General features: G+C 38.3%; 1 protein-coding gene across 1 annotated transcript; it reads left to right on the top strand.

Annotated features, from left to right (window-relative positions):
* The first annotated feature begins 3,848 nt into the window (after positions 1–3,848).
* On the top strand, positions 3,849–10,720 carry LOC126618027 (uncharacterized). Its single transcript, XM_050286095.1, has 13 exons — positions 3,849–4,275; positions 4,533–4,682; positions 5,030–5,200; positions 5,316–5,459; positions 5,635–5,740; positions 5,878–6,026; positions 6,122–6,247; positions 6,600–6,743; positions 7,202–7,289; positions 8,557–8,930; positions 9,217–9,528; positions 10,039–10,269; positions 10,388–10,720. The coding sequence occupies exons 1-13, from the start codon at positions 3,991–3,993 to the stop codon at positions 10,520–10,522; spliced, it is 2,415 nt and encodes an 804-aa protein (XP_050142052.1). The 5' UTR covers positions 3,849–3,990; the 3' UTR covers positions 10,523–10,720.
* Positions 10,721–10,966: the final 246 nt, after the last annotated feature.

Below are 10,966 nucleotides of genomic sequence, written 5' to 3' on the forward strand. Positions count from 1 at the left end.
GAAAATGGCTTGAAAACTTTGATTTTAATGATAAGTACAAAATAAAGGGTAAAGTGAATAGTACCAGAATTGATTTTTTAGTGTAAAAATATGGTTTTTCGTTAAAGTGAACAACACCGGGAGTTTTTCGTTAAAATTCCCTTTCCCATATGGACCCTCGGACAATATCATTGACGAATTTTACTTGATAAATCTTTAGCTAACTGATCGAGGGATAAAGAGTATAGTTTGTAAAACAATGTTTACCTTTGTCAACAAGAAAAAAATAATGTTTCCCTTCACTGGATTATTTTGAAAAAGAATTTCCACTCCAATTAAGCATGCATGTTGAATACTTTGAAGGTGCAATTTACATCACCACTCTTTAATTGCAACTTTCACCTTCTAGTACTACAGTTTCATGGTATCCCTTTGCACTTGTAAGTGAGCGATCTTAGGTTCGATTCTCATCAAAAGTGAATTTGAACCATATTATTATGATGTGAGACTTAACTCACCCCCCACCTCTTAATGTAGATAATATCGTTTATTTAAAAAAAAATTGCAACTTTGACCTTTCAAATTAGGGTAGTCGTTGAAAAATCATCCATACGTAGTTTCTCTCTCTTTCCAAACGACTGTGCAGTGGACCGCTCCGGCGACAACCTTCCGATCGGCTGTATCTAGGTTTTATAACCTCTGAATTCTAGGATGGCATGGCATCTATAGACCTTAACCAATGTATCTCTTGACCCTAAAAACTACCAAGCCTACGTGGCGCGCAGGCCGAGTAATTAGTAAGCTAACTACGTTCTTCGGTTGAATGCGGGGCGTGCCAATTCGTCAGCCGAGCTTGGCCGATGAGTAAAATTTGTTGATGTTGCGTTGGGTGCGCTGCTGACTTCTAAATCTCGTGACTACGACCGAGAAAGGAACATTTCTCGGCCTCTTGGGTTCTCGAACCTAAAGACAAGGCTACTATTCTTACGAAATTCACAAATCGTCGTCGTCGGATTCGGTCACAGTGATGGTATTCGTCAGAGTAAACTCACGCCGAATCGACACCAAAGTGTAAGAACACAAATACTCAAAGCGGATATATGTCTTAACAATAAACGTGGTTCGGCCGTCGAAGTGCCGAACTCTAAATCCCACTTGAGAGTATCCAATCATAAACTAACTCGGTGTGCAATGTGCCAAGCCTAATAAACTATAATACCTCACTTCGCCGAGAAGGCTAATGAGATGACCTCGACCAATAAGGATTCGGAAACCCTTCTTGACCAAAACTTGGATAGATTACCAGTTAGCCTCGACGCATTGCTATCTATGCCGATTGAAGATGCTACGAGACCGGCTGGTTCTACGGCGACAGTGCTAATTATGCCGACTGAAGGTATCACCGGTTGCCTTCACAGTGTTGTTTATCCAAACTGAAGGTGTGTCAGCGAAAAAGAAAAGGAAAAAAGTCTCAAGGTTGTTGAGAGAATTTGCACAGGGCAATTGTGTGTTGAATTGGAAGGGCTTTGAACGATGCACAACCTCTTCTATTTATAGCACCAAGCACTTTCTAGACCGAGTTAAAACCCTACTTGGATTAGGATTTCTTCTTCTCATCAAACACCATCTCGACCAGTCCTATTTTCACTATGACTTTGAACCCAATCCTTTATCAAACCGGGTTCACTTCTATCCATATCTTTGTTGAGACTCCTTATTGCGTCAGGATTCAATTACTCGTCTCGCAGCTTGACTTGACTGACCTAGGTTAGGAAGCCCATGAACTATACGATCCATAGTAACCTTTTTTGTAAGGTCTTCCGGGCCGAGAATACATCTTGGCCCAAACCAATATTTTGGGCCCAAACAGTATCCTAAAACAAAAAAGATTTACCAAATAAAATGAACTTTTATTTGCGACAATAAAACGAATCCCACTCGCAAAATAATTTTCATTTGTCATTATTATTTATTAAAATTTACACACTTGAACTTGATTTGTCATTTAGCTCAACAAACCGCCAAATCCACGGTGTCCACCCATGGCAGGACATGTTGGGTCGGTTTTGATCTTATAATTTATTGTATTACGAGTTATATTCCACCCACCCACCCAGCTGCCTATAAAACTATTCAGTGAGCGGTGTTAAAAAATTTGGATTTGAATCCTCTCCTGAGCTTAGGATGCTGAACCTCTTGAGCAAATCACGGACCGTTGAATTTTGATTTAACGGTTACAATTATTATAACTTTTAAAAATATCTCTTGTTTATAACCGTTTGATCAAAATTTAATAGCTCGTATGATTTACTGAAGAGTCTCAACCTCCTAATCTTAGGAGAGAATCCAAATCCAAAATTTAACTCGTGGAAAACTGACCTGCACTAATCTTAATGGAGTTAATGCGCACAGAATCAATTCATAGTTTTATTGGATCGTAAAAATCTGTCTTTTTCCCTCCTCTTCCTTGTTTTAGGTTTTGTAAAGTTTTGTAAGACGCTGCTCTAGCCTCATGTTCAACTTCATGTCAGCCGCTCCAAATCCAATATCCCTATTTCTTTTCCAAGTTTTAGTTGCATGGTCTTCATTTTTTAGTCCCCGAAAATCAAGGTCACAAAGTATTTTTTTTTCTTTTTTGTGAGTATTGAGGCAAATGCCTCAGTATCCAAAATTGTTAGTTTGTTATAACAGTAAAATGTTAGTTGAGATGAGTAGTGGTACAATATGTAGTTAGTCATAGTTAGCTAAGAGTATTGTTGTACAAAGCCAAAGGCTATATATACACTCGAGTGTAATAACATTATCAATTAATGAGAAACATTTTATCCCAATCCAATCTCTCTCTACTTCTCTCTCTCTCTGATCTGTTTTATTAGTCAGGAAGATAATGTTTTCTGCTTACTGTTATAACAAACTAACAATTTTGGATACTGAGGCATTTGCCTTAATAGTGAGTACATCGATATTTTTACACTAAAGGGAATAAGAGTTCGGCAAGTCACAAAGTTTTTAGAAGAGAATTTTAACGAAAAGTTCCCGGTACTGTTCACTTTAACGAAAAAACACATTTTTACACTAAAAAGTCAATCTTGATACTATTCACCTTACCCTTTATTTTGTTTTTATTGTTAAAACTCAAAGTTTTCAAACATTTTTCATTAATTTTCTTTTTTTTTAAACGCTAATTCATTGGTAACCTGCAAATCCGGCCAACTCAAATTGAAATTAAGTTTTCATGGTTGTTTGGTCGACAATAGATTCCATCAAACGATAATCCAGGCAATCTCTTAGGCTTACGGGTCGAAGTGCACACCCGTAGCATCGCATGAAAGAGTAAATTGTAGTTATGGTCCTTTAACTTTAACTCAATTGAAGTAATCGTCCCTCAACTAAAAATCCATTACCATTGGTCCCACAACTTTAATTCAACTGGAGAAATTGTCCATTAACTTTAATCCAATTGTAGCAATGATCCTTTCAACATAACTCGTTTTGACAAAAATTTTGACGTAGTTAACGAAAATGATCATAATTACACATTTTGATGAGTTGAGAAATCCTAATTATATAAATGATTATTCCAACATAACTTATTTTGACAAAATTTTAACGAAATTGATGAAAATGACTATAGTTATACATTTTGATAAGTTGAAGAACCAATGTTAATAGATTTTTAGTTAAAAGATCATTGCTACAGTTTACTATGCAGGAAATGAATGGAAAGGAAAGGTTTGCCAACCAAGCAACGAATAAAAGTTAAAAAAACAGCTTCCCTTGGCTTGGCATCCTGCCACGTCTTCCTCCAACGGCCAGTAATGAGTAGGTCCTTCCAACGCCTCTCAATATTTAATATGCCAGCCTCACCACAACCCACATTTTCCGAGTCCACTTCTTCCTTTTCTGCTCTGCTTCCACACACACCCACACACGCACTCTCTCTCTCTCTCTCTCAAGTTCTCAACAAAGAAAGAAAGAAAGAAGAAAGCGTCTCAAATCGGCTCCCGCCCGATGGACGCAGCGCCACAGCTGGTCTGCAGCGGAATCGGCATCTCCACCTCCAAACATTCATTTCCAAACACAAATACTAGAATTCGCATTCCCAAACGACTTCACCGTATTTTAGCGGTTGCCACCGACCCCAAACCCACTCGCTCCGGGTCGCCAGGCTCCTCCAATGGCTCCTCACGCACTCCGCCATCGAAATCTCTCAACAGGGTTTCCAACGTCTCGCTGCCCAAATCTCCGCCCCCAAACGCCGTCAACAAACCTATCAATGGAGTTGGAGTTTCCACGGTATTAATCAGCGGTCAAATCTTGTCTTTGCTTTGTTGTAATTTTTTCTTTCGTTTCTTGATCGAGTTGGTCGGTGAAATTCAATCATTCAAATGTCTGTTTGATTGATGAGAAAGTGGAAAAGAAAATGAACGAGGCATATAGTTCAATTCAGTCTGGGGGAGTGCAATTTCATGTTTTATATAGAAAACTCTGGATTTAATTCTAAAATTTGGTTAATTCTTTACTGATAGATGATTGGTTTTGGAAATTGGCAGAGAATTGGAGATGTTTCAACTGAAATCAAGAGAGTGAGGGCACAGATGGAAGAAAATGAAGACTTGGCAATACTCATGAGAGGTCTTCGGGGACAAAATCTAAGCGACTCACAGTTCGCTCAGGATGACGTTGAGCTTCGCCTTGTTGAGGTATTATTTTTGTCAATTTTATTTTCTTTTCTTTTTCTGTGTGTTTTATATGAAATTGGTTGAAAATGGTAAGTGTTGATGTCCTTTGTACTTAAACAATATCATACTCTTGAAATGGTGCTGAAAAAAGTCATAAGAATAATACAACAGCTGGATACTTAGTGGAAAACTGCAAGTGTTTTTGAGTCATCACATACTGTCAATGGATGTAATCACTTTTCTGTTCCTTAATGCTCTCTCCAACTGAAGCCATAAATAAGCAAAGCTTTATTTTTGGAAACTTGGTGTAGCTGTTGTATTGCTATATGTTGGTTTTGATGCTATGTAATTTCTTTTTGCATCTATAGGTAGACGAAAGCAGTGAATTTTTGCCTTTGGTGTATGATCCTGATAGTATCTCTGCTTATTGGGGAAAACAGCCACGAGCTGTTTTGACACGTGTAACCCAATTACTCTCTGTTGCTGGGGGTTTTCTCTCGCGTCTTGTGTGGGATATTATAAACAAGAAGGTCAAGGAGGTGAGTCTTTCAGCTCTCCTTTCAGATATTGTTACTTGCCTTTTGTAAAATTTTAGTTTGCCTGTGTTGTGAATGTTCAATCTTTACCTTGATTTATCAATATTTTCTTAATCAGAATGAAGTTGCTAGAGCCATTGAATTAAGGGAAATTGTAACCTCTTTGGGTCCCGCATATATCAAACTTGGTCAAGCTCTGAGCATTCGACCTGATATACTGTCACCTGCTGCAATGACTGAGCTGCAAAAGCTTTGTGATAAGGTAAAGGCATTTCTTCTTATACCTTTTTAATATTTGGAGTTGGCATTGTTACTTTTCACAAAGTTTCTGTCGGTGCATGGGTGAATGTGAATGCGATACATTTAGCAATGTCATCATATATATAGTTCATGTTATCTTTTTCATAGCTGATATGTCCAATTGATGATACATGAAGGTTCCTTCATTTCCAGATGATATAGCTATGGCTCTCATTGAGGAGGAGCTTGGTCAGCCATGGCCTAACATCTACTCTGAGCTTTCTCCTTCTCCAATTGCCGCTGGTAGGAATCATGATACTATTTAATCATAAGAAAAGACACTTTTTTTTTATTTCTTCTGGTGATTATATCTACAACATCTAGCTTCTGAAGTTCCATGCTCTAATAGAGTTTATCTTCTTGTGGAATATCTGTTGCAGCATCTCTCGGGCAAGTATATAAGGGACGGCTGAAAGAAAATGGAGATCTCGTGGCTGTTAAAGTGCAACGGCCTTTTGTTCTTGAAACAGTGACTGTTGATTTGTTTGTCATACGCAACTTGGGTTTGGTTCTCCGGAAGTTTCCTCAGGTACATCTCCAACTTATGGTGTTGTTGCTTCTTCTGTTGATTTCATAACTTTCTTTCTAAGGCTGTGTGATTTCCTCCTTCCCTTATCTTGCCAGATCTCGATAGATGTGGTTGGATTAGTTGATGAATGGGCAGCTCGTTTTTTTGAAGAGCTGGATTATGTTAATGAGGGTGAAAATGGAACAATCTTTGCTGATTTGATGAGGAAGGACCTTCCACAGGTGAGTCTGATAAGCTCTAACATTTGTTATACACCCCTCTTCCCCCCATCTCAATACACGCACGCAAACAGACATACGCTACTGTCTTGACTAAATAAATAGCACTTTCTTCCACAGAAGGGTGGAATCATAGTCTCTGTATATTCTTGCACTTGCATCTTCACTATATATGCTAAGAGATGGCTTTAGAATCCCTTAAAATGTGCGCGAATGTGTGAGCTGGCTTCCATAAATAGCACTTCAGGACCTTTTCCAAACAAAATTTATCTCCCCTATCTAGTTGTGATTCTTCTTATGTGTAATAGTATCTGCTTAAGAATGTGTAATACCATTATGCATTCATGTTTTTCAGGTAGTTGTGCCAAAAACCTACCAGAAATATACTTCAAGAAAGGTTCTTACTACAGGATGGATAGATGGAGAAAAGTTATCTCAGAGTACTGAAAGTGATGTTGGAGAACTGGTTAATGTTGGAGTCATATGTTACTTGAAGCAGGTAAAGTAATATTACTAGATTTGCCGCTTTTGTATTTCTGGAGGCGGATAATTATAAACAGACTTTCAGTTTCAGTTGACCTTTTATACTTCATAGTTAAGCATGGTCATGAAACAGTTGCTTTCTTCCTGCAGATCTGGCAATATTCTTTCCTGCTTGATTAACCTACAATTAACTTTTGTAAATTGGTTTTCTACGTGTTTGGCATGTGAAAGTCCGCTTTATCTTGCTGTTTACACAGTGATGATTTTCATAAGTTAAGGTTTTGTTGTTGTATTTGTTTAGAAATACCACTCCAGTGTGGCTTCGCGTTTCCTTTTTCACTTTTTAGAGTAAATTTTGGGCATGGAAATGCAATTGTACGCTACTCTTTTTTGGATGGGCTAAATTAATGTAAATGATAATTAGCACCCTTGACGGCTTCTAGCCAAGTTTTTTAAATTGTCATTCTTCTACAGTTGCTTGATACTGGAATGTTTCATGCTGATCCTCATCCTGGGAATATGATTCGCACTCCAGATGGGAAGCTTGCCATACTTGACTTTGGTAATATTCTACTCATTGCAGTATTTTCCCAAAGGCCATGTTTCCATTTGGTTTGAAACGGCACCTGCATACTGTATTAAATTATTTGGTGCAAATTGGTTTCATGTGCTTCTGTGAACTATGTTTAAACTTTTACAAGTAAAAGAAATATATGATTAAAGAATATACCTATGTTGCATACCAATAGATAGAAAAAAAAAATTATGGTAAAAGATAACACATCAGTTTTCTTCCATCCAGTGGAGTTTCTTCTACTTTGGTTTATCATGATTTCATCTTACTATAATAAACTCAGATCCAATCTTAAGTCAAAGTAGACCGAACCCTACAACTGTTAACCTTAAACTAGGTATCCTATTACAATAAATTTCGAAACTTTTGACATGAGAAAAGTCAAAGTATGCCGACTGTGAGGTCCATTAACCTTGCAATTGAAGTCATGAACTAGCAGGAAAATAGACATGGGACCACTAAATAAAAATTTGAATGATAGATTCACAAATTCCCTCATTGCTTAGAAAACTGCGTCTCCTTAAAATGCAGCATGCTGACCTAATATGCGCATATGTTCTATAACAAAGGATGTAAGATCCCACATTGCCCGGGGGAGAGGAGGTGATGTGCCTTATATGTACATGTTCACCTCCCTATAGTGAGATGCGTTTTGGGTGGAAGCTCAAGAACAAATCCGTGAGGGCGTGGCCCAAAGCAGACAATATCTTACTATGTGGACTGGGATGTGACAATTTGGTATCAGAGCCACTCCCCGCCCGGAAGTGTGCCGACGAGGGCGTCAGGCCCCTAAGGTGGGTGGATTGTAAGATCCCACATCGCCCAAGGGAGAGGAGGTGATGTGCCTTATATTTACATGCTCACCTCCCTATAGTGAGACGCATTTTGGGTGGAAGCCCAAAAACAAATCCGTGAGGGCGTGGCCCAAAGCGGACAATATCTTACTATGCGGACTGGGATGTGACAAAGGATGCATTTCAATTTGTGATTGTGATCACCTATTATGTATGCTTTTTCTTCAATTTATCGTCATTGGTTGGGTATTTATCTTAATATCAAAATAGCACTCCACATGTACAGGTCCGACACATTTTTGTGCCCTATGAGCATAAGTTGCATAACTCTTAAGGAAATCCTGTTGGTTCCTTCATTGCGTATCTTGAACACTCCAAATGAAACGTTGTACAGAAATGTTACTAACTTCTAGCTGTCAAGTAGAATTCATGTTTCCTAAATATCACTTTTGTTGTAATAGGTCTTGTCACTAAATTAACTGATGATCAGAAGTATGGAATGATCGAGGCAATTGCTCACCTTATCCATCGTGACTATGCTGCCATAGTTAAAGACTTTGTCAAGCTTGAATTCATTTCAGAGGGGGTTAATCTAGAACCTATTTTGCCTGTTCTGGCCAAGGTTTTTGATCAGGCTCTTGAAGGTGGAGGAGCAAAAAATATCAACTTCCAGGAGTTGGCATCAGATTTGGCTCAAATCACATTCGACTATCCATTTAGGATACCCCCTTATTTTGCTCTTATAATTAGGGCAATTGGGGTCCTGGAAGGCATAGCTTTAGTAGGAAATCCTGATTTTGCCATTGTGGATGAGGCCTATCCGTATATTGCCCAGGTATTGCTCATGTATCTGATTCTTTTTTAGCATTTAGCTTTAATATCACATGGATTAAATATGCTAATGGTGGTATAAATGGTCTCTTGGTCGGTAATAAAATTATTTGCTCTTCCATATTTTAATTTGCGCTTATGTCATAAATGAGTGTTCATTGGACCATGCAATTGTATGAAAAACCTCTAGGGATACCTGAGAAATGCTCCATCATTTTATCTTTGTTGTTTTATGCTAATGAAATGCTCCATCTTTTTCTGATTTTACGTTCTTTTTGTTTCATTGTTAGAGGCTCCTGACTGATGAATCCCCACGGCTAAGGGGTGCATTGCGTTATACAATATATGGGAAATCTGGAGTGTTTGATGCAGAGAGATTTATTGATGTGATGCAAGCCTTTGAAACTTTCATAACTGCAGCTAAAAGTGGAGGTGGAGAGGAACTGAATGGTGAAATGGCTGAACTTGGTATTCTGCAAGGTCAAACCGAGTCACCCTTTCCCGGATTTATGTCAAATGGCCAACCAATACAAACAAGGACGGCTTTAGCATTTTTACTGTCTGATAAAGGGAGCTTTTTCAGAGAATTTCTTCTGGATGAGGTACTTCTAGAAGTTACTTTTAAAACAAACAATTATTATTTGATTAGCTTACTATCCTATCCTATCCTTAGACTGCAAATGGTGGTGTTACTTTCCGACATTGATGGCAGAGTTGTTTCCCTTTTTGCGACAATATGCAATGGAGAATGTTAACAAATCAAGTCTTAGAGACTGAAATTTGTTATTGTATATATCACCTGATAGTTTAGTGAAATTTTACTGGTACTGCATAAGAAGTATCTCTCTTTTCACTCCCTCAGCTTCTGTGTTGATGCCCTAAAACATATGGGATTTCACTAATCTGTCTAACTGCATGTATTTCCTTTAGTTAACAACTATCTTGTCCAATGCTCTGACAAACTAGAGGTCTATAGCTGCAGTCTCTTAGTAGTATGCACATCTAATGAGCACTGTGTGCGGTTTGAATTAGAATTTGGTTTGCATAAAATGCTTGTAAAGCATACTAAGCATACTATCTGTATAAACTATTGTATTTCAACTGCAATGCAGATTGTCAAAGGCATTGATGCAGTTACGAGGGAACAATTGGTTCGTACAATGGCTATTCTTGGATTGGGGAATCCTACCCCAGTTTTCAGCATGGTTCCTACCTTCGGGCTGTTCAAGCCAGCAGGACTTGTACCAACAATAACCGAAGAGGATAGAGTTATATTGAACAACGTCCAAACAATACTCGAGTTCCTGACTGCAGGAAGTTCCATGTCAAGGATATCAAATCAGGTGCTTAATTACAACCCTTATGCTCAACACCTGTCAATAGCTTCTCGCATATGACGTTCCTTCAGGATGCTAATCTTTATTTTGTGCTGTACATATGTGGTTTTGGGGACATGTGCAGGGTTTGAATGTGTCCCAGGTTATCCAAGAGCTTCTTCCCGTTTTGCCGAGCATCTCTTCCAAAGTGCTCCCTGAAGTCCTCAGTCGATTGGCTTCACGGGTAATAGCACGCGTGATTCGAGATACAATTTGGTAACGAACTTTTTGTAGGCTACCAGCTTGAACACCTCAATTGTGCATATATTAAAATGTATAAGATACAAGTCGAATGTCTAGTCTAACCTTGTCTTAGGTGCATTTCTTATGCACAACAGTTGCCAAACACCGAAATTGATGTTGTATATAATATTTTTGGAAGAAATGAAGGCATACGAAAAGTTGGGTTGAAGCCGAAGGACAAGTTTCTATGTGATAGTTGAAAAGCAAAAAGAAAGGTAGAAGTTGAATGCAATATATTCAAGGTTTGTTTTTTCAACCCAAGTCTTTCCATTCGACAGTTGAAGTGCTGAAAAAAAAAAAGCCGTGATACCTCAAAAAAAAAAAAAAGGAAAAGTAGGAGGTTCACTTCTGAGGATGCTTTCCTTCCCATAGACTCGTACAAACACTTGTCCCGTCCGTAAATAGTGATGAACTAATATTG

This window comes from Malus sylvestris, chromosome 4 (assembly GCF_916048215.2).
Source record: "Malus sylvestris chromosome 4, drMalSylv7.2, whole genome shotgun sequence".
In the NCBI taxonomy this organism is placed as follows: domain Eukaryota; kingdom Viridiplantae; phylum Streptophyta; class Magnoliopsida; order Rosales; family Rosaceae; genus Malus; species Malus sylvestris.

Coding starts and splice junctions, on each gene's coding strand:
- LOC126618027 (XM_050286095.1), top strand. CDS start 3,991: ATGGACGCAGCGCCACAGCTGGTCTGCAGCGGAATCGGCATCTCCACC. Junction 4,683..5,029: donor TTGAGCTTCGCCTTGTTGAG/GTATTATTTTTG, acceptor TTGCATCTATAG/GTAGACGAAAGCAGTGAATT. Junction 7,290..8,556: donor GCTTGCCATACTTGACTTTG/GTAATATTCTAC, acceptor TTGTTGTAATAG/GTCTTGTCACTAAATTAACT.